Source organism: Mauremys mutica, chromosome 3 (assembly GCF_020497125.1).
Source record: "Mauremys mutica isolate MM-2020 ecotype Southern chromosome 3, ASM2049712v1, whole genome shotgun sequence".
Taxonomy (NCBI): Eukaryota; Metazoa; Chordata; order Testudines; family Geoemydidae; genus Mauremys; species Mauremys mutica.
In genome coordinates, this window is record NC_059074.1 from 190676482 (window position 1) to 190700468 (window position 23987).

The 23987-nt window shown below is 44.3% G+C and overlaps 1 protein-coding gene across 1 annotated transcript in view; it reads right to left on the bottom strand.

Annotated features, from left to right (window-relative positions):
- Nucleotides 1-23987, bottom strand: part of USP34 (ubiquitin specific peptidase 34) — a 307644-nt gene that overhangs the window by 254242 nt on the left and 29415 nt on the right. Inside the window, exons 2-5 of the mRNA XM_045009712.1 lie at nt 11456-11543; nt 10094-10514; nt 5042-5092; nt 3966-4115 (exon numbers count right to left, since the gene is read on the bottom strand). Coding sequence (XP_044865647.1) covers nt 3966-4115; nt 5042-5092; nt 10094-10514; nt 11456-11543 — 710 coding nt within the window. The remainder of the gene's footprint in view (nt 1-3965; nt 4116-5041; nt 5093-10093; nt 10515-11455; nt 11544-23987) is intronic.

A 23987-nucleotide genomic window follows, 5' to 3' on the forward strand; every position in this document is an offset into this window, starting at 1 on the left:
ATAACATACACTGCTCTGCCTTAATGTCTTTCATTTCTGAACTCTGTATTCCCTCCTGTTTCTTCAACCTAATGCATTCTACAGCTCTTATTCTGCCCTCCATTCGTAATTGATTTTTTAATCTTCTAAGGGGTCTACAAGAAGATTACATCCTTTTTGGCCATGTTGATCATACCCATTTATTTGAGTTTTGTGGAAGATTTGATACTTTGGGCTCATCCACATTACAACTACAATTGTGATTTTGTTGCCAGTTAGAGGCATGACCATCTTACCCAGTTAAATGTAACGTGGCTCAGAGCAGCTTTTCTGTCATCATGTTTGCACATCCACATTTAGCAGGGTGCTAACCTTATCTGTATCAATGCATTCTGGGAAAAACCAAAGCAATTATCTCATACTCCCTCTCCCAAGGACTGGGATGCCCAAAAGACAGATATACAGAATGTGTGAGAAGTAATACACTCTGGGATGCCCCACTGCAAACAAGTTGAATTCACACTACCCTTCACTATCCACCTATCCCCAAAGTCACTAGTCCACCCTTTGAAAGGCAACCCACTGTTGTGGAGTTAGTGTGAGAGGCTGGCCTTACTCACGATCCTCACTCCACCCTTAACTCCTCCTCCCCCAGCATCCCAGCCACATCCATGAATATGAACATGTCTGTATCGGAAGGGGTAGGCAAAGCCACATCATTTCTGATATTGACACACCTTCAGGGAAAGAGCTGATCTACACGTCTGTGCTCTCTTCCCCACAATATCAATTCCTGGAAACCCCCTGCAATCCCCAGTGCACTTTTCAGTAAGATAAAAAAATGTGTAGCCTGCGTTTCTGAAAGAAGAAATTGAACATCCAAGCAACGAGGCAAACAGGAGCTCTAACCTTACAGCACTTCACCCTGAGGTACTGCACAACAGTAATATCAGATGCATTTCAACTCACTGGCCTCTTTCTCTTCCACCATGCCGGACCACATCACTTGGCTCTGGCAGTAGCTCCCTACTGTAGTCATTGCTGACTCACTCGTGAAGCACTGTGCACAGCCCCACAAAGTGCAGTAGTGTAGATGAAAGGATTAAAGAGGACTTCTAAATCAAATGTCCTACTCGGGACATCTTTGCACACAGGATGAACCAGCTCTGAAAACATCGCTCAATGTGCAATAGCAGTCAAAAAGAATGTTAGGAACCATTAGGAAAGGAATAGATAATAAAACAGAAAATATCGTAACACCATTATAAAAATCCATGGTATGCTGACACCTTGAATACCGTGTGCAATTCTGGTCGCCCCATCTCAAAAAAGGCGTATTAGAATTAAAAAAGATGCAGAGAAGGCCAAAGAACATAATTAGGGGTAGGGAACAGCTTCCATACGGGGAGAGATCAAAAAGACTGGAACTGTTCAGCTTAGAAAAGAGACAACTAAGGGGGGATGAGACAGACGTCTTTAAAATTAAGAAAGGTGTGGAGAAAGTGAATAGAGAAGTGTTATTTACCCCTTCACATAATACAAGAACTAGGGGTCACCCAATGAAATTAATAGGCAACAGCTTTAAAACAAACGAAAGGAAGTACTTCTTCACACAAAGCACAGTCAGCCTGTGGAACTTGTTGCCATGGGATGTTGTGAAGGCCAAAAGTATAACTGGCTCAAAAAAAATTACATACGTTCATGGCAGATACGTCCATCAATGGCTATTAACCAAGATGATCTGGGATGACACTCCGTCTGGGATCATGCTAAGTTGCCCTGTTCTGTTTATTCCCTCTAAAACATCTGGTACCGGTCATTGTCAGAAGACAGGATACTAGGCTAGATGGATCATTGGTCTGACCCAGTATGGCTGTTCTTATATCATTAATTTTTAACTAATACCCTTAAGAATAGATTGGATTTTACTGCCTTGAAAACTAAAATGTTCACAAGTTAATGATGGATATATCCCTTGTGAATCCTTAGTTATATTTGGTCTGTTTTCCATACAGAGGAACATGAACCAGACAATTTTCAAAAATTTCCAAAGGGAGACATTTTTTATTGCCTTCACCTGAAAAAAAACTACTTGCTGGATTTCCTTGAAATGTTCAGAAAAAAATGAAATCACTACTGTGAATTAACTGTCAAATTTGGAAGCAGAATCCCTTATTTTAAATATACAAGGATGGTAGTGACCAAATTTTTTATTATGAGATACTTATTGCCAACTTGACTATGGAAGGACTATGGTCTCTCCATAATCTAATTGTTTTCAGAAAAACAAATTTTTAATCAATAATACAGTAGCTAAACAGGTTATGCAGACAAAATAATATATCCTTCCCCAGAGCTCCAAATTAAAACCAAGACTCAGTGTGCCTAAGAAACTTTACAATCAGAGTTGGTTAACTGCCATTCTCGAGAGCTGCTACTACTGTGAAAATGCATTTAACTAACATTACCCTACAGTTCTGAGTTTACACACCAATTATTATGTAACAGCTGAGACTGCAGAGCTACCCTGCAGATTTGCTTACTGGGCTATCATTCATAGGGCCACTCATAAATCTTGCATTAATTTATCTGTGAAGCCCATAAACTGAAGTGGATGGGACAAAAAGTCACATAGTAGTTGGATTATAGCCTTGGAGTTACTCTAAATCATGTCAGCTGAAATGCCTGCCTAAGGACTACTCCAACAGCTCAAGATTGAGGGAGTTCTGCATTCCCTAACCAAGACCCTCTAGTTTTTAGCTCACCTGAGAATCCCCTCCTAAACCAGGAGCAGTTGTAGACTCACCAGTGCTGGCTTTCTTCCAATCATAGTTATAAAAGATTAAATCTCAGCTGCCTACTTAGAACAGCTTTCCAGCTACCCTGTGGCACCTGAGAGTAACAGGAATATGGGAATGGGGAACACCCAGGATCTGATCCAAAGTACCATATATACTCGTTCATAAGCCGAATATTTTTTTAGTAAAAAGGTGATGCATCAAAAAGTGGGGGTTGGCTTATAAACGGGTCTACACCAAAATCTGATGATTTTAAACTCTATGGAATTATTGAATTGAATATCTAATACATTGTTGTTTTGCTTATCTGGAGCGTCTGCAGGCATGGAGTCCCTCAGCTAACTGTGGCTGCGGTTTGCCGTTCCCAGCCAATGGGATCTACGGGAAATGGCGCGCCACTTCCCGCAGCTCCCATTGGCTGGGAACAGCAAACCGTAGCCACAGTTAGCTGAGGGGCTCCATGCCTGCAGATGCTCCAAGTAAACAAAACATCCCAACCCGCTAGCAGCTTACCCTGATGGCTGGGAGCCAAAGTTTGCCAACCTCTGAAATATAGGGATGGCTTATGAAAGAGTCATGCAGTTTTTGCTATTTTTACCTAACCATCTTGGGGGGTTGGCTTATAAACGAACGGGCTAATGAACGAGTATATACGGTATTTAATATTGGAATCAAATCATAGAGTGTAATTATACAGCATTTCATTTTAGTTACACTCATTAAGTATTTACAGTTAAACTTAATGGGCAAAATTCTGTCTTCCTTTACATCCATGTTCCTGAGCAAGACATCCCCTCCCATCACATCCTCATGCCACTTCCAGTCTCCACATGACCACCTCCACAGACATGCTTTAACTCCCTCTACCAGAGTCTTCCAGCTCTTGCCCGTAGAGGGATACCTTCCTAATCTAGTTTTGCTGCAACCAGAATGTCTGGGAAGAGAAGGAAAAACAAGATATCCTATAGATGCCACTATTCCTCCAATAGATCTCAGGGTAATGACTGGAGTGAAATGTTGCCCCTGCTGGACAGGGCAATCCCCAGACACCCTTCTCTCGATGAGGGGAAAATTGTGACTTTTTCCTGATTGCAGGGCTCTCTTCAAATTTTCCCAGACTTAGTCTATCCCACTTTATATTTGTTGCATTTTTGTTTAAAAATGTAACCAACTCCAGGCAATACTTACATTAGATACCACTGTGATAAATGCATGTGCTATAAGAAATGGCAATGTATCAGGGGTTCCATGTTCAAAACAATCCTTCATGAGGGAAAGGCCATTTTTTCCACAAAACAGACAAACATAACGAAGCAAGTGCAATGGTACTTCTACATCCTATAGAAACAGAAGAATATAAAAAGTTTTATTAAAAAAAACCCACAACAAATTACTATTGAAAACAAAAAACTAAATACATATAAGGTAAGAGTTCAGATGAGCAATATCAATGTATCATACATTTATAAAACAATAAATATGATGATTTTACAGTCACCGAAAACATGTTAATTGTATTTCATAATGCTCTCTATAAATACATCAGAGGGATAAACACCAAAGAAGGGAGAGAAGTTATTTAAGTTAAAGGACAACGTTGGCACAAGAACAAATGAATATAAACTAGTCATCAATAAGTTTAGGCCTGAAATTAGATGAAGGTTTCTAACCATCAGAGGAGTGAAGTTCTGCAACAGCCTTCCAGGAGAAGAAGTGCAGGGGAAAAAATCTAACTTGTTTCAAAACTGAGCTTGATAAGTTTATTGAGGGGATGGTATGATGAGATTGCCTACAATAGTATATGGCCCCATCCATGACTGCTATTAGCAAATATCTCCCAAGGCCTCAGATGGGACACTAGATGAGGAGGGCTTTGAGTTACTACAGAGAATTCTTTCCCAAATGTCTGGTTGGTGGGTCATACCCACATGCTCAAGGTTTAACTGATCACCATATTTGGAGTTGAGAAGAAATTTTCCCCCAGGTCAGATAGGCAGAGACCCCAGAGGGCATTCACTTTCTCCGCAGCACTAGTCACTTACTGTTTTGAACTAGTGTAAATGGTGGATTCTTTGTAACGTGACATCTTTAAATCAAGATTTGACGATTTCAGTAACTCAACTAGAGATTATGGAGCTATTACAGGAGTGGGTAGGTGAGGTTTTCTAGCCTGTGATGTGCAGAAGGTCAGACTAGATGATCATGATAATTTTGATCGCTTCAGGCCTTAAAGTCTATGAATCAATTAAATATATATGACTTACATTCATATCACAGAACGCGCCTAATATATTGCTTTCTTGGGCAGAAATATCCTGGTTTAAAAAAAGAGAGAGATAAATATAATTAGCTAACAATAGAAATAGAAACAAATTGTATGAAGGAAACAAAACCCAAAGACTCATGATGCACACTCCAGAAACCTAGTTTTATAAAACTCAAGCAGCTTAAGTTTAATTTTAAAATTGCCACACTGACTTTTGCATTTTCCGATTAAACTTTTTTTTTAAATTGTATTTACAAATATGTATTTATAAACTCAGGACAATGCTCCAGCCATAAGGGGAAATTTCTTACCTAATAGTTTTCCTTCTTGGAGTTCTTCTATACCAATTCAGATGTTTCCATTACCAGCAGGAAAGTAATGTACCCAAACATCTGAACTGCCATAGGTAAATGAACAGAGAATATACTGTATAATCATAAACCTAATGAATATTCAAGAGCTAAAAAGTTTAAAGTTAGTCATTCTAGTTCAGTTTATTAAACTTCTTCAAGTCCAATTGTAACATTCTTACACAAATATCTAATTGACAGCTTGTAGAACCTGTATCTGGTATCCTTAAAGGGAAACTGTCAAATTACAAATCATCCGTCACTCAATTTTTAAATCTATTATTGTTGCAAGTAACACTTAAGATTACTATAACTAAAGAGTTTAATAACAACTTCTTTTAATATGTTTACATTGCGCGCTGGATAGCATTTTGTAGACAGTCTATTTTACTGCTCCCTCCTATTAAATCAATTTCCCATATTGTTTGTATGAATCTTTCCAACAGCAAAAGAGAAAACATTTTTAAAAATTGTAAAATGTGATTGTGAAACCAAAAAACTTACTGAAACACTATCAAACTAATTTTTACTTTAAAAAATAATTACTAGTTTTCATGTTCACGATTTCCCTTTAAATTCGGGGGGTGGGGGGGAAGGTTTTTAAACATTTAGTTTAACTGAAGTTTTTGGAGTTAATTTCAAATTGACTAATTTCCAGAGTATCATTTAAAACCACATTACTGGGGGTATTTTAGTTGTGATGAAATCAAACTTTAAGTTATTCACTAAGGTTACAATATAGGAATCTAAATATACTACATATTTCCCCCTCACATTGAACTCCAAATCATCACTCAATAGTGTTCTTTAATTATTTTTAAGTATTTTTCTGGCCAATAAATAAGAAAAAGAGTATTTCTGTGCTCTGCCCATGCCACTACCAGAAACAGATTATGCATGGGAAAATTACCAGTTGTTGAGGGAAGTAGAATTGTTCATCATTTAAAGTACTGCTCTTAGCACCTGGCAGCTGAAAGACAGTGGAAATCTATGCATTCAGCGCATAGAGTTTAGTGACAGTAGCTGCTTTGCATACTTCTTGCCTCAAGACTTCTCTTCCTATGAAGTAGCCATACTGGAGCAAACACTGACAACAATGTGGCAAGAGATCTCTGCAGCATTGGAGAGAGAAAGAGTTTGACTTACTTGGCTAGAATGAACCTGAAAATCTGACAGTCCTACTTCGGCATTCTAAACGGAATACTCAGGGCATTGAGATTTCCACAAGATCACCTTTTGAGCCAAGTAACAGAAGAGAGCTCCCTATGAGAACCAAAGGCAGCAAAAAAAATCTCAGAGGTGAAACACCTTAATTGATGTGTGATGGTGGACACAACCTTAGGAACAAAACTATAAAAAATTCATCCTACTAGAAAAAAGACTGATATGGGAACTGCCACCACAGCTGCTAATTGCCTCATTCTGAGCCAAAATGTTGGCAGAGCATAAAAATAAAGTAGACAGATGCCTTTCCTCACTGTATTAACCTCTACTGAGCTGCTAAAGACTGGTTTGCTAACTCCTTTAAAGTTCATTGTCTAGTCCTGCCTGGAGGGATTTTAAAAGGTAAGGAAAACAGGAGCTCACTTTGTGTTTTTGCCTCTTCTTCTACATGGTTTACAGAAAGTCATCACTTCCAGTAAAATAAAAAAAAAGCCTCTTTCTAGACAGAAGCATATTCTGTATTTTCTGAAATACCTATCTCACAGATTCTCTGCATAATCTAAGTCTGAATGAAGAAACAGTGCTGACAGAAGGTCATGGATGCAGGACAATTAAAATTAACAGATGTCTCAGTCACACCAGGCCTGCAGACCTCATGCATCTCAACCATTTCAGGGATCTCCAGATTACCCTTGTTTGGGTCCTCGTGATTTTTTTGAAGTGTTTTTGCTGTCAAAGTTGTCAGTCCCATGAACAGCACATGTAAGACTGAATGTCTATATGATAAAAATGTGTCACGAGCTAAGACCTCTCTTTGGATATCAAGAACGTTAGCAGATATTACTTTTGCACTGGGGTAAACATAAGTTTCTTCCTTCAAAATGTATGCCCTCAAGCAGGTTTTCTTCCAACTGACCAAGTCTAATTGTGGTATTCTTGTGTCCGAAGACACACAGAGATTCACTAGAAAGGAGATTTTTTCCTCTGATTAGCAGGGTAAACTCTTGTATCATCATTCTGTTTTTTTATGTTTCAGAGGGGTAGCCGTGTTAGTTTGGATCTGTAAAAGCAGCAAAGAGTCCTGTGGCACCTTATAGACTAACAGACGTATTGGAGTATGAGCTTTCGTGGGTGAATACCCACTTCGTCGGATGCAAAAGGTTTGACTTACTTGGCTAGAATGAACCTGAAAACCTGACAGTCCTACTTTGGCATTCTAAACAGAATACTCAGGGCATTGAGATTTCCACAAGGTCACCTTTTGAGCCAAGTAACAGAAGAGAGTTCCCTATGAGAACCAAAGGCAGCAAAAAAAACTCAGAGGTGAAAACATCTTCATCTGTTTTTATGGTCCCTGTTGATTTTAAACAGACCACGACCACAAACTTGTCTGAATTAAGGTGTACTTGTCTTGTCCAGAGGTCTTATTGCCCTCAAATCCAACAAATGTATATACCAGTTCTTTGTCCTGGAAGGCCAGGTCCTCTGTGCTGTCAATATGACTATGGGGGATCCCAGTATTCTGGGCTGGCATCCATCGTCAGCTGCACCCTTTCTGGTTCCTAAATTAAATTTTCCTTCAGGATGTTTTCTCTGTTCAGCTCAGATAACTCTCATTAGTCTCTTCCAGTTTTACCTCAATCTTTGCTATAATAGAGATGCATGCTGCTAGTAAAAAAAATTCAAGGGGTAGAAACGTCCCCTAACCTATGGGACTTAGGGCAGGACAGTAGAGTCCCCAGTAGGTTTATATACCAACAAATCATCTTTTTTCTTGTTTTCTTCTTCTTGTTAGATATTGCAGTTTTGTGACCCTTTCTGACAGAAAGGACTTCTGCTCATTAGAAATCTCTCTTCTCCCAGATGTGTGAGTATCTGCAAAGGTTCCATCAAGTACCTGGTAAGAGCATCAGTTTATATCTGATACAGAACATTCTGAAGGACTGACCACACTTCACATTTCCCCATAAACCCACTGAAGGACTTAGTCATTATCATTATTATATTATGGTAGAAATCAAAATGTACTAGAAGATTTCCAAACACAGATATATCAATCCTTTCTCTGAAGAAATTACAAATTTGGTATAAGAAACTAGCTGAAAGTGGGAATCATTTTTTCTGACCTGCCTAGACAGCAAAAGAAGTTTTCTTCTCTCTCATCTCTCTCTCCAGACCATGATTTTGATATATTCATGGCATAATAGTGTTTACTAATCTGAGTGGTCAGTGACTCAAGATGTCACATTGTTGAGAGTACTGGTGAGCCACAATGTAGCCACCCAACTTATGTTAGTGGCTGGTCTTCTTACACTATGTCAGCACATCAGCCAAAAAAATACTGCCAATGTCCCTTTTGAGATTTCTAACTCTTTATGGCACAATGACAAAAAATAAGACACACAAATATTTCCAAAAAGAAAATTCACTCTCTAAGTGAAGCAAGTGTATTTATACACTTGGGTGGCTCACTCATCTTCCCAGTTTAATAATTTTCAACTAAACCAACATTTATTGTCAATTTTTGGTGAGATCCACTCATTCAAGGACTGAATATAACTCATGCAAACACACTAGCACGTATGCGAAATCACATATCATTTACATATATCTTTACAAGTTAAGAGCAAATAGCGTAATAATGTGAAACCGAAAGCTTATCTACTCAAAGCAGTGACACAGCTTTAAGTTTGTGGGTTTGGATAATTGTATTTTAATGCGCCAATATTTTGTAACATCCACATAAATGTATTAACGGCTTCTCATGCATTTTCTCAGTATAAGCTTTCTTAACAACGGCAAATATACTCATATCTCAGTAATATATAAGTGTAGCATGTGCTCTATTTAGTCAGGAACAGATTTCCGCAGGTGTAACCTAAAATAAACCTTTTCAAGAACAAGTTTATTTTAATTTGACAACTAGAGTCCCCAATATAGCTACAAAAGCATTTCCTTCTATATCTGGGAATGAAAAGTTTGTAAAAAATGAGTTTTGAGGGTGCATTTTTCAAAATAAATTATGTAAAAAATATATATTTAGCAGTAACAAAGTAACATCACAATGAAAAACTTATAAAGACAGTAGCCAAGTTTGCAGAGCTGCAGCTGTAACAGTTATTCAGTTGATTATAGAACAGCAAAAAAGTGCGGTCTCATGCAAGTTTTAGTTTGTAAATTTTGTTTATAACAACAGATTTAAACAAAAAGCAATTAAACTACATTATATTATTTTTGGAAGGAAGCCATAATTATGGTCCCTTTTTGCCTTCCTGCTACTGTGACTATATGGTAACTCAAATTATCCAATTATATCCAACATTTTATTAACTGCTTTTACCTAGACCAATCAAGAATTATTTTAAGAATGTATTTAAGGGAGTGGCTCATCTCCCAAAAAGCATCAATGGAAAGACACAGTGAATTCAGTGGGAAAGCTGAAACATCCCCATCCACCCTGTTTGAAAACTACAACCACCCAAGCAGAGTCTAACCTTCAAAAAAACAAAATATGCACAAGTTAGGATAAGATATACCTCTATTGTGGGATGAGTATTATGCTTGTAAGCAGTATACAGAGGAAACTGAATCTGAAAGATTTTTGCCACACACAGCAACAGTTTTTCCTTCTCATCAGTGCTCCATAAGCTAAAAGCATCAGTGCTCTTTGCAGATTCTTCCTCTGTCAGGATACAAGTTCTTGTGGAGTCTAACTTCTTCTCTATGCATTTTTGTCGTTCTCCATTTTCTTCTTCATGAGACTCTCTTTCTACATTCAGTGGCTCATTGGCTTGATTATTCTGATCTTGCCATGTTGAATCTATATTAATAGTGCAATGTTTACAGAGCTGGTCCCGTAGAGCTTGAACTTGGGCAATCACTAAGTTAATAAGCGCACATACCACTTGGTTAAAGATCTCCAAATGCTTATACTCCTTGAAGCAGCACAGACATTGTCTGCAAACAAAAACAAAATAAAAAAGTGAAAATTCCTGGAGTGGCTCAGAATTAAAATATCTAAAAATGAGAAGTTTGGACTCCATCAACTTAAAGAAACTAATAAATAGTAACAAAAAAAGACTGATCTTAATTTTTTAAAAGTGACTAATTATAAGGAAGTTTCACATTTAAATATATTTTAAGTAACAAAGCATATGACAGACCAACAAAGCCAGGAAATTCAAAGTGACACTGAGACTCCAACGTCAAGCACCAATACTTAAGACTTCATTAATTCCTGTGGGCATCCCATTTCCAGACGCTCACAGAGAACTACACAGTCCCAACTACTGTTCGGCAGTTTTACATTATTTATATATTTTACAATGGTAGCTATGGCCTGCATGTGTTCATCTTACTGAGTCATAACACCAAGATATTATGGAAAAATCCTCATAAGACACTTTTCAGAGTGGGTTCTAGCCGATGAAAGCTTATGCCCTAATAAATTTGTTAGTCTCTAAGGTGCCACAAGGACTCCTCGTTGTTTTTTCATAAAACACTGAAATTCAAAGTAATAATTCTTGATTTTTCCCCCCATTCTCTTTAGAAAAAAAATGTATGTGGCAGGATAGTTCACATTAAGCAACAGCATATGTAAGGTTTTATAATATTTTTCATTACTATCATTTAGCCTGTTTACTGCTATGTTCTTCAACAGCTTCTGGAATGCCAGCCAGTGCTTCAAAGGTGTGTTCTAAACACACACACCTAGCAGGAGACATGGCACAAAAGTGGTTACATGTAAATGAAGGCCAGAATTTCCTTTATTCTCCCATCATTTTAGTCACACTACAATATTGTACTCGCTCTACTTATTCTATTCACTCTATTTCCCGCATATTTTTTACAACAATTGAGGTCCAATATGATGAGTTTAAAGACACTGATGAAAATACCTTTGCGTCCAGGAGTTGATATAAGCAAATATCTTGAGTGCATGTTCCTTTCGGAGCTGCAATCCATCACCACCTTCGATGTCAGATACTGAAGAAAAACAGTAAGTCGTTAATGGCATATGTAATATTAAATGTGACTTTTAACTGCTACATTAAACATAAAATATCAAACATAAATTTTGTTCCTAAAGGACCGAATTAGAAAAATCAGACTTAGAACAGGAACTGCATTGCTAGCCAGAATACAGTAACATAATATTGCAGAGGTTTTTCCAGCACAAAACTCTTGGATCACCACACTTACCTTCATAGATCCAGTAATCTCCCCAACACCAAGAAATCTATTATCTACAGCCTGGCACTCAGATACCACAGAATATGCTCTGAGGAGAAAGTCCAGGGTATATATCTTACACATTCAAAAACAGCCTTTACCAAATTAGGACACTCCATCAGAGAAGTAGATCACATCATGGAGTGGGCCACTCAAACATCCCAAGAGAACCTGCCTCAATACAGAAATAAAACCCTCTCCTGCCAAACACCTCTAGCTGTCACCTACCACCCCACAATGGAATCTATACAGGGTATCCTCAAACTACGACTCACACTCAGAGGGGCTCCATCCTGAAATAACTGTTTCCTGAACTCCCTTTTCTGGCCTTCAAACACCCCCCAATGTCTCCAAGCTCATCATCAGAAGCAGGCTCCCCTCAGACCAGGACACACCAACTCAAAGCAATACCAGACGCTGCCAGAACAACAGATGCAAAACCTGCAGACATATCTCCACTGTTCAATGATCCATACCCCCACCCAACACATCTTTCAAAATCCATGGGTCTTACACTTGCCTATCACATGTGGTGTGCCTCATCCAGTGCCCTACATGCGCCCATACAACAATGTGGGTGAAACCAGATGATCACTAAACTTTCAAATGAACTCACACAGGAAAATAATAAAAGACAAAAACACACTGGCTCTGTTTACATTACCAATTGAACAACAAAACTTTTGTCGTTCACAGGTGCTTAAAGAACCATGTCCCACGTACCCACCCAAGACAAAAGTTTTGCCACAGCAAGTGTCAGTGTAAACGGCTCGTTGTTGGCAGGAGCACTCTCCTGTCGAGAACAAGAACCGCGCTCACTTGGAGGTGGAAGTATTTTGTCAGCAAAACTGGTGACAAACAGCGTTTACATTGACTGACTTACTGTGACACGGACATGTCAACATGTTCGTGTCGCTAAAAGCTGTGTAATGTAGACAAAGCCACTATCACCTCTAGGTGAACACTTCTTGCAAAGCAATCATTCCATATCTGACCTACCAGTCCGCATCCTCAAAGGAAACCTGCACAACGCTTTCAAAAGATGACCCTGGGAGTAAAAATTTAGAACTTTGCTAGACACTAAAAATCATGGTCTTAATAAAGACAATGGATTTATGGCTTATTACAACAATCTGTAACCCACTAACCCCCCTTTTTGTCCTATGACTACAGGGGTGTTAATGAGCCACTTCACCTTGAATAGTCCCTTAGGGTATGGCTACACTGGCGAGTTGCAGCGCTGGAAAGCCTCCACCAGCGCTGCAATTAGTAAGTGGCCACACCTGCAGGGCACTTCCAGCGCTGCAACTCCCTGGCTGCAGCGCTGGCCGTACACCTCACTCAGCATGGGGAATAAGGATTCCAGCGCTGGTGCTGCAGCGCTGGTCATCAAGTGTGGCCACACACCAGCGCTGTGATTGGCCTTCAGGGTATAAGGATGTATCCCAGAATGCTTTTATAAATTACTCTCTTTGTTTTGTTATGCAGCCTCTCTTTGTTTTGTTATGAACGAGCGTTGCCGCTGCTGCTTATCTAAAAAACAAACAGAGCTCCTGTTTGCTGTGATCATCTGTACCTGGCTGTAAACAATCAAATGAGAGGCAGGCAGGGAGCGAATGAAACAGCGGGGAGTCGTGTTGGCTGCAGGCTGTTTGCAATTAAGAGTTAAGACTAAGGGGTCGGAAACATGTTCTGATTTTTCAAGGCAGGAAGCTAAACACACAGTGTTGGCTCCAAAAATCCCCTCTCTCTCTCCCCCCGCTCCCTGTCACACTAGACCCCACTCCACCCCCTTCTTTTGAAAAGCACGTTGTTGCCACTTGAACGCTGGGATAGCTGCCCAGAATGCATCACTCCCAACAGCGCTGCAAATGCTGCAAATGTGGCCACACACCAGCGCTGGTAGCTGTGAGTGTGGCCACACACCAGCGCTGGCCCTGCACAGCTGGATGACCAGCGCTGCAAATTACCAGCGCTGCAAACCGTAAGTGTAGCCATACCCTGAGAATATGTGCTAACTACTTATGCTAAACTATCTGTTCAATCTTGTATTTAGCTGTGACACTCTAAGACCTTGTCTAAACTGGCAAGTTTCTGCACAGTAAAGCAGCTTTCTGCACTGTAACTCCTGAGGTGTATGCACTGCCAAGCCACTTAGTGTGCAGAAATTGCACAGCTGCAAACTGTAAAAACACACCCCGATGAGAGGCGCACGGCTTTCTACGCTGGGGCTACAGCACCGCGGTGCCAGTTTAGACACCCTGGTCCATTACAGCACGGCAATTGGCCTTCGGAAGGTGTCCCACAATACCTGTTCTCACCTCTCTGATTATCAGTTTGAACTCCACTGCCCTGCCCTCAGGTGACTAACCGTAAGCCCCATCCCTTAAATTCCTTAGGAATTTTGAAAGTCCCTTTCCTGTTTGCTCGGTGATGCATGCAGTGGTCTCAGCCCATCTTTCCAGGTGACCATGCCTGCTCCACGCACCAGGCGATCCCCCATTTGGAGCAACGCCGAGCTGCTGGACTTCATCAGCATTTGGGGAGAGGAGGCTGTTCAGTCCCAGCTGCGCTCCAGCCATAGGAATAATACCACCTACAGACAGATTTCACGATGCATGACAGAAAGGGGCCATGACTGGGACACACTGCAGTGCAGGCTCAAAGTGAAGGAGCTGCGGAACGCCTACCACAAGGCGTGGGTAGCAAACTGCTGCTCCGGTGCTGCGCCCATGAGCTGCTGGTTCTACAAAGAGCTGGAGGCAATACTCGGTGGCGACCCCACCTCCACTGCAAAGGCCACTGTGGATACTTCGGTGGCTCGCATGCCAGTCAAGCGTGGATCGAGCCAGGAGGAGGAAATCTTTGACAACAATATGGAGAGGGAGGGGGACCCAGAGGAAGACTCGAAGGTCAGAGACGCATGCAGCCAGGAGCTCTTCTCTATCCCAGAGGAGGCTAGCCAGTCAGTTGTCGGAACTTGGCGAAGTGCAAACAGGAGAGGTCATCCCTGGTAAGTGGCTCTGATTTTGGGAATCGCTGAAGCGAGTTGTTGGGGGCAGGAGGGCTGCAGAAAGCAGGCTTGTGTCTGTATGTTGTGCGTACCACTACATGCCTAGTTTGAGCGGTGGAACAGGGTGTTGATTGACTCCCTCACTTCATGGGTATCTGCCTCAGAGATCTCCGTGAAACTCCCATGGAGATACTGGGGAATCCGCTGCCGCAGGTTCTTTGGCAGAGCTGCTTTGTTTCTTGCCCCATTAAGGGTAAATTTCCACGCCACTCTGCCGTCACGGGTGAGGGGGAGGGGGAGGAGAGAAGGGACCATTGCTGCACACAGGCAAGCCACATAAGGGTCAGAGCAGAAGCTGCAGTCTTGGAGAAGACTCTCCCTTAATTCCCTGCTAACCCTCAGGAGCGAGATATCTTCCATAATGAACACAGCATGTGGAAAATGTGGGGACAGTACTGATTATAAGACACCCCCCCCTTACAGTGCTGGCTCTCCCCAAGACCCACGTCCCCAGTGTACAGTACAGTCCTGGAACACTGATTTCCTCTGCCCCTGCAGTCACTCACCATTTTAGGGGTCTTGTGGCTCATGTGTGCTTGCTTGGGGTCAGCCATTTAGTGATAGGTATGTGGATAGTGGCTGTGTTTTAAATCACTGAATCAGTAGTCTGTGTGTTGCAAACAATACTACTTCTGTAAAATGTTGCATTTTAGCTTCACAGATATGACCTTGGGAGCCCAGCCTCCCTCTTTCTTATTGCCGACTGAACAGCCACGCAGAATTAGAAAGCGGCCACAAAAAACTAAAGAGGACTTTCTGCATGAGGTCATAATGCACTCCGCGGCTGAAAAACAAGAATTGAAGGAGTGGTGGGACAGCGAGAAGAGAAAGGAGAACGCGGCACGCCAGAACGAAGCTATGGAGCGACTCTTAAACATTATGGAGCACCAAGTGGACACACTCCAGGTGCTACTAGCACTGAAAACCAAGCAGCTCCACGCCTGCCCTCCCCTGCAGCCGCTGTCGCAAAACTCTTTCCCATGCGCCCCCCAGACACCACCAACACATTCTTATCAACCTCCTGGCTCCAGTCTCTACCTGCTGCATTCCACTCTTCCCCCGTCACAGTCCAGCACTGCAGACTCCCAGTATGCACAGCACTCAACACCCATCTCTCTGCAGTTTAGCCCTGCTGAAGTACAGTACCTCGTGCGCTGTACTCCAAAGGAGAAGGTTGGAATGGATATCTGGACATACACAAATCTTTAATCGTCCTGGTATCCCACCTCCTCCTAGGACCTTCCCTTCCCCCATCCCTCTCAGTGCTGATGTGTTTGTCTCCCTCCTCCGGTTGTTGTTTTTTAATAAAATAATTATGTTGGTTTGAAAGCAATCTTTATTCCATTAATTGAAAGCAAACAGAGCCCTACAAAGCAACAGGCAATTTTCTTAAACCTTCATAGTGCAACGTCTGCACCAATCACAATCACTTCCTAGCATTACAAGCACTGCACTCCCTAGCATAGCAACAAATATTAGTGGCTTTCAGCTTCAAATTGCTGCCTTAAGGCATCCCTGATCCTTATGGCCCTGTGCTGAGCCCCTCTAATAGCCTTGGTCTCTGGCTGTTAAAATTCAGCCTCCAGGCACTGAGCCTCAGCGGTCCAGCCCTGAGTGAAGCTTTCACCCTTCCCTTCACAAATATTATGGAGCATAGAGCACATGGCTATAAGCATAGGAATATTGTCATTGGCCAGGTCCAGCCTCCCATATAGGCAGCACCAGTGGATCTTTAAATGGCCAAAAGCACACTCAACAGTCATTCTGCACTTTCTCAGCCTGTTGTTGAACCACTCCTTGATGCTGGCAAGGTTCCCTGTGTATGGCTGCATAAGCCACAGCATTAAGGGGTAGGCAGGGTCTCCCAGGATCACAATGGGCATTTTGACTTCCCCTACAGTGATCTTCTGGTCCAGGAATAAAGTCCCTGCTTGCAGCTTCCTGAACTGACCAGTGATCCGAAAGATGAGTGCGTCATGCACCTTTCCGGACCAGCCTGCGTTAATGTCCGTGAAACACCCACGGTGATCCACAAGCGCCTGGAGAACCATTGAGAAATACCCCTTCCGATCAATGTACTCGGTGGCTATGTGGTCTGGTGACAGAATTGGAATATGTGTGCCATTGATCGCCCCTCCACAGTTAGGGAAGCCCATTTGTGCGAAGCCATCCATGTCACACACGTTGCCCAGAGTCACGGTCTTTTGGAGCAGGATGTGATTAATGGCCCTGCACACTTCCATTAACACGAGTCCAACAGTCGACTTTCCCACCCCAAACTGGTTTGCGGCCGATCGGTAGCAGTTTGGAGTAGCCAGCTTCCACACTGCAATCACCACGTGCTTCTCCAATGGCAGGGCAGCTCTGATTCTCATGTCCTTGTGCCACAGGACTGGGGCAAGCTCATCACACAGTCCCATGAATGTGGCTTTCCTCATCTGCAAGTTCTGCAGCCACTGCTCATCATCCCAGATGTGCATAACTATGTGATCCCACCACTCAGCTCTTGTTTCCCAAGCCCAAAAGTGGTGTTCCACTGTGGCCAGCACCTCTGTGAATACCACAAGCAATCTCGTGTCATAGCTACTATGCATGGCAAGATCAATATTAAACTGCTCTTGCCTTTGTAGTTTAAGGAATAACACCACTACCGTGTTAGTGAGAGCGAGCAGCATATTGGTCAACAGTACAGGATCCATTCCTGCAGACCAAAGAGGCAGAGCAGAGCGCGCAGTACATAAACCATTGAAAGATGGCGCCAAATGCAGATGGAAGCACAGGGATTGCTGGGATGCAAAGCAGTGCATCATGGGGCATTGGGACAGGACCCAGGATGCCCCGCATCGCCCTCTGCCTTCCCACAACTCTTAGCAGCAGAAGAGGAAGAGATGCTCTGTGAAATAGCTGCCCAGAGTGCACCGCTCCGAATACCACTACAAGTGCCGCAAGTGGTGAACATACTATTGCGCAGGCAGCTGACAGTGTGAACACACAAAAGCGGTTTCCCTTTAGCGCTCTCTGAGTGGAGCTGTAAGAGAAAGTTACTCACCTTGCAGTAACTGAGGTTCTTCGAGATGTGTGTCCCTGTGGGTGCTCCACTCTAGGTGACGGTGCGTCCCGGTGCCGTTGATCGGAGATTTTCGGTAGCAGTGCCTGGTTGGGACGCACGCACTCAGCTGGTATCTCCCGTCTCGTTGAAATCTTCCTGAGTGTGTGCGCCCCACACCCTCCTCAGTTACTTCTCTACCGTGGAGAATCATACTAGTACTCCAAAGTAGAGGGGAGGAGGGCAGGGAGTGGAGCACCCACAGGGACACACATCTCAAAGAACCTCAGTTACTGCAAGGTGAGTAACTTTCTCTTCTTCTTCGAGTGCAGGGCCATAAGGATCAGGGATGGGGGGGTGCATGGGAAAGAGTTTTGCGACAGCGGCTGCAGGGGAGGACAGGCATGGAGCTGCTTGGTTTTCAGTGCTAGTAGCACCTGGAGTGTGTCCACTTGGTGCTCCATAACGTTTAAGAGTCGCTCCATAGCTTCGTTCTGGCGCGCCGCATTCTCCTTTCTCTTCTCGCTGTCCCACCACTCCTTCAATTCTTGTTTTTCAGCCGCGGAGTGCATTATGACCTCATGCAGAAAGTCCTCTTTAGTTTGGGATAGAAAGTAGGGATAGAAAGTAGGTAAGTATATAGGTTGGTTGAGGTGGAAGGTCGATACCACCTTAGGAAGAAATTTAGGATGTGGTCTCAAAGTGACTTTGTCTTTGGAGAAAATTGTGTAGGGAGGGTGGGTCATTAGGGCGCTCATTTCACCAACTCTCCCTGCTGATGTTATATGTCAACTAAGAAAGCCACCTTCATGGACATATGGAGATGAGAGGAGGTAGCCAAGGCCTCAAATGGAGGTTTCATGAGAGCATGAAGAACGAGGTTAAGATTCCATGCAGCCGCTGTTGGGTAAATTTCAGGGTAGAGATTTTGCAGGCCCATGAGAAAGCATTTTATGGTGGGGTGGGTAAAGAATGAATAACTGTCTAATAGGTCATGGAAGGTGGTAAGTGCCGCCAGGTGCACTTTGATGGAGCTGAGCGAAAGTCCGTCCTGTTTTAGTTTCAGGAGGTAGTCTAGAATGTTAGGGAGGGTCACGTTATTGGGTGCTAAGTTTTTACGTGAGCACCAGAGGGCGAAACGCTTCCACTTCTGCAGGTAGGTTTTACGAGTGGAGTCTTTCCTACTGTGCAGGAGGACATATTGGACTTGCTCGGAACAGGCTAGTTCATGGGTTTGGAACCATGAAGCAACCAGGCTCTGAGGTGGAGCTTTTGGAGCTGGGGGTGAAGAACCCGTCCGTTGTCCTGGGAAACGTGGTCTGGCCTGTTGGGGAGAGCCCGTGGGTGACGGGAGGACATGCAGAGTAGGTAGGGATACCACATCTGTCTTGGCCAAGCCGGAGCAATAAGGATGACCCAGGCCTTGCCGCAATCTTCCGAAGAACCCTGTGTAACAGAGGGATTGGTGGAAGGCGTACAGGAGGGAGTTGTTCCATGGGATGAGGAATGCATCTCCTAGGGATGCAGTCCCGAGTCCCGCTCTGGAGCAAAATGGAATATTTTCGATTCTGGGTCGTGGCAAAGAGATCTATTGACGGGGTGCCCCAGAGGGAGAAGAGCTGTTGCAGTACTGCGGGGTGCAGTTCCCATTCGCATTGTGTCAAGAAGTGCCTGCTGAGTGCGTCGGCAGTAGTGTTGTGGCAGCCTGGTAGGTAGGAAGCGATGATTTGTATTCGATGTCGTATGCACCAATTCCATAGTTGAATGGCTTCCATGCACTGGGATTGTGATCGGGTTCCCCCTTGTCTGTTTATGTAGTACATGCATGCTATGTTGTCTTTTAAGGCCCGAAGAGACTTGTTCTTTATGAGGGGAAGAAAGTGAAGGCATGCTCGCCTCACTGCTGTGAGCGCTAAGAGATTTATGTGTAGGTGCGTCTCTGATGCGGACCACCGGCCTTGTGCCCTGTGCCGCCCTAGGTGCGCTCCCCAACCGATTAGGGAAGTGTCCGTGGTGAGCATGAGCACTAGGGAACATTGCTGGAAGGAAACCCCAGTGCAGAGGTTTTCTGGACTTATTTACCAATGTTGGGAAGCTATAACATTGGGAGGAGGAGTTAGCAGCATCCCTAAGGTGTGTCTGTTGGGTTTGAAATTGGAATTGAGCCAGCCCTGGAGACATCTCATGTGTAGCCTGACGTGGTGAACCACGAAGGTGGTGGCTGCCATGTGACCAAGGAGCTGTAGGCAGAGTCTTGCCTGTGTCCTGGGATGAATAGAGAGTGTGCGTTTGAGCTGCGTGATAATGAGGAATCTGTGATATGGGAGCGAGGCCCTGCTCTGGATTGAGTCGAGATGAGCTCCGATGAACTCGATCTGTTGTTTAGGTGTCAGGGTGGATTTTTGGATGTTTATTTGGAGGCCTAGGCTGTGAAAGAGGGAGATGGCGAAAACGGGTAGCTTGAAGTGTCTTGCCATAGGAGTTGCCCTTGATGAGGCAATCATCCAGATAGGGGAACAGCATGACCCCGTGTTTGCGGAGGTGAGCCATGACCACGGCTAGAGTCTTGGAAAAAAAACTCTCGGTGCTGTGGCGGGTCCGAAAGAAGAACTCTGTATTGAAAATGGTTGTGACCGACTGTGAATCGTAGGAATCGTCTGTGAGCTGGATGAATTGATATATGAAAGTAAGCATCCTGTAGGTCGAGGGCTGTGAACCAGTCCCCTTGATCCAGTGCAGGTATTATTGTGCCCAGTGTGACCACCTTGAATCTTTGTATCCTCACGAATTTGTTCAGTCGGCGTAGATCTAGTATAGGCCTCCATCCTCCGGTCTTTTTCTGAGTTAGAAAGTAATGGGAGTAGAAACCTGTCCCTTGATTTTGCATCGGCACACGTTCCACTGCACCTAGTTGTAGAAGATGCGCCACTTCTGTGCGAAGTAAGTGGTCGTGAGAAGGGTCCCTGAAGAGGAAGGGGGAAGGGTAGGAGGGTGGGAGATAGTTTGTCTTTATCAAAAGGGAGATCCTCCACCTTGGTCTGCAGTTCTTTGGGGATGCCAGATGCAGAGAGCCATGAGGATCTGCGCATAACCACAGCAGTTGCAGTTGTACGGGCTGCTGTGTCTGCCGTGTCTAGAGATGCCTATAGGGCTGTTCTGGAAATCAGTTGGCCCTCAGTCAGGATTGATTTGAAGTCTGTTCTCCTATCCTCTGGAATGTAGGAGGCATATTCAAAAGTTTATTGTAATTATCAAAGTTGTAACTGGAGAGGGGAGCAGAATAGTTTGCAATTCTGAATTGTAGTGTGGAGGATGTATAAACCTTGCGGCCCAAGACATCAAGGCGTCTAAGGTCCTTGTCTTGCGGGGTGGGTCGATATTGTGACTGTTTCGTCCTCTGTGCAACTGCATCCATGACAAGGGAGTTTGGTGGTGGATGAGAAAATAGGAAGTCAGCGTCCTTAGCAGGGACATAGTATTTATGTTTGGCCTTTTTGCAAGTTGGTACTAAAGACACTGGGTTTTGCCAGAGAGTGTCAGCCAGCTCCAGGAGTGCTTCGTTTATATGGAGCACGATTTTTGAGGGCGCAGAGGGTTGAAGGATTCTGAGGAGTCTGTGTTGCATCTCCTGAACCTCTTGAAAGGGGATATCTTGACTGAGTGCCACCCTCCTGAAAAGTTCTTGAAATTGTTTACAGTCGTCCATGGCCCGTGGAGGCGGAGGGAGGAGGGCTCTGTCCAGGGCTAATGGAGAGTTAGGAGGCGGTGAGTCAGGATATAGTGCGTAACTTGCATACTCAGGAGGGGGCTCAGGCACCTTAGAAGTGGACGGACCAGGAGATTGAGGCACAGAAGGAGGATGATTGGTAGGAGGATGTTGCCAAGGGTACCACTGAGGCCAAGGCATAGGGTAGGAGAACCCAGGTGTCGCCCATGGGAGGGCGAAATAGGGAAACTGAGGCTGGTCGCCTTGAGCCATGACCTGAGGTGGCAGAGGTGCCTGTGGAGGAGAAGCAGGAGGGGAGAACTCCGCTTGCTGCTGTAAATCAAGTTCACCGTCAGTGAAAACCAGTTCAGGTGGAGAGAGCGGCGGTTCAAAAAATTAGCCCTGTGTATCTAGGAGCGGAGAGTGAGGCTCAGGTGGCACTGAAAGGTCACATTGAGTGAGAAATTGTTGCTCCTGCTCCCTGGGCTGAGCTGAGCCTGCTCTCTGCTCTAGCTCATTAGCAGGAGAAAGTGAGTGACAGTAGTGCTGCAGACTGCTTGGAGGTGCCCTGCAGGGGGTCTGCTACTGGTGCCCAGGTGGAAGATAGGCTTGGTGCCAACGTTCTTCTCCCTGCAGGGGAGGATTGCGCTGGCGGCACCATGGCCGTTTTTGGTGCCGAGGAGCAGCACGCTGCCGGCACCGCAACCATTTTTGGTGCCGAGGAGCAGCGTGCTGCCCGCACCGCGGCCGTTTGCGGTGCCGAGAAGCGCGCTTCCAGCACCGCGGCCGTTTGTGGTGCCCAGGAGGCGCGCGCTGCCGGCCATTTTTGGTGCCAAGGAGCAACGCGCTGCCGGCACCGCGGCCGTTTGCAGTGCCGAGGGGACCGGAGCCAAAAGGACCTTCCTGACATGGGAGGTCAGATCCCTGCCTCTGCGCTCTGTCGGAGCCGTGCCTGAGGCATTAGAAAAAGCTGAGGCACCTGCCTTTGGTGCTGTCAGCACAGAGGGTAGGGATCTCGCAGGAGACCCCCTACTCTTGTTAAAGTCTCTCCTGTGAGACTGTTCTGCTTCTTGCCTTCGCTCCAGGGAGGGTGAAGCAACACTGCCCACCGGTTCCGATCTGGCTAGGGAGCGTGTGGGAGCGGGTTTAACCTTTCCCGCCTCCGAAAGCGGCTGTAAGGATTTTTCCATCATCAGCATTTTGAGCCGCAGATCCCTGTCGCGACGAGCTCTTGACTTGAGGCTCGCGCAATAGAGGCACTTCACAGGGACGTGGGTGTCCCCGAGGCACTTCACACAGTATGAGTGCCCATCTGTCCGTGGTATGGATTCCTGACAGGAAATACACCTTTTGAATCCTGAAGCTCCTGGCATTATGAATTAGAGATGGCCGAGGAGAGTGTCTCAATGGGAGACAAGCCTGAGGGATTTTTTTTTTAAACTAAGTAACTAACTATGTAACTAAACTAAAGGAAGGGAAACAACTGGGATGTAACTAATAATTATTTCTATGTTCTTTGTTACTGTTTCCTATAGAGACCAGGGAAGAAAAGACAGCACTGCCCCGAGTTCCGTCTTCGGCCGAGGACGGTTGAGAAGGAACTGAGGAGGGTGTGGGGCGCACGCACTCAGGAAGATTCCAACGAGATGGGAGATACCAACTGAGTTTGTGCGTCCCAACCAGGCACTGCTACCGAAAATCTCCGATCAACGGCGCCGGGACGCACCGTCACCTAGAGTGGAGCACCCACAGGGAAAGCACTCGAAGAAGAACTGCCGGCGCTGTAACTCTGCCAGTGTAGAGTATCTTACAGCACTGCAGCAGCACAGCTGTACTGATATAGCTGTGCCCCTGCAGTGTGTGTGGTGAAGATGTTCTACAGGAGAAGCTCTCCTACCAACATAGCACTGTGCACACAAGCACTTATGCCAGAGTAAGTTATGTTGCTCGGGGGGAGGGGAGAAGGGGGGTGTTAGTCACACCCCTGAGCAACGTAAGTTTTGCTTGCCGATTGTGTAGTGCAGACATAGCCTACGCACTTTTCCCAGACCTTTCCCAGGAAGAGTTTTGTGTAGCTTGAAAGCTTGTCTCTCTCACCAACAGAAGTTGGTCCAATAAATGATATTATCTCACCTTGCTTTTATTTTAGTATCCTGTGCCAAAATTTGGCTAATGCCAGGTATTTCAAGCAGAGAATGTAAAATCTCTATAAATCATGTAATTAAAATGTACCTGATCCCTATGGTGTCTAGGCACCCAACTGTGCAATAGTATACTGTGGTTGGAAAGTTTTTGTGCTCCTAGCTAGCAAACATCTTACACACAAAAGGCCGAGGATTCTTGTGAGTGTAACTGAAAATTCTATGCAAGATT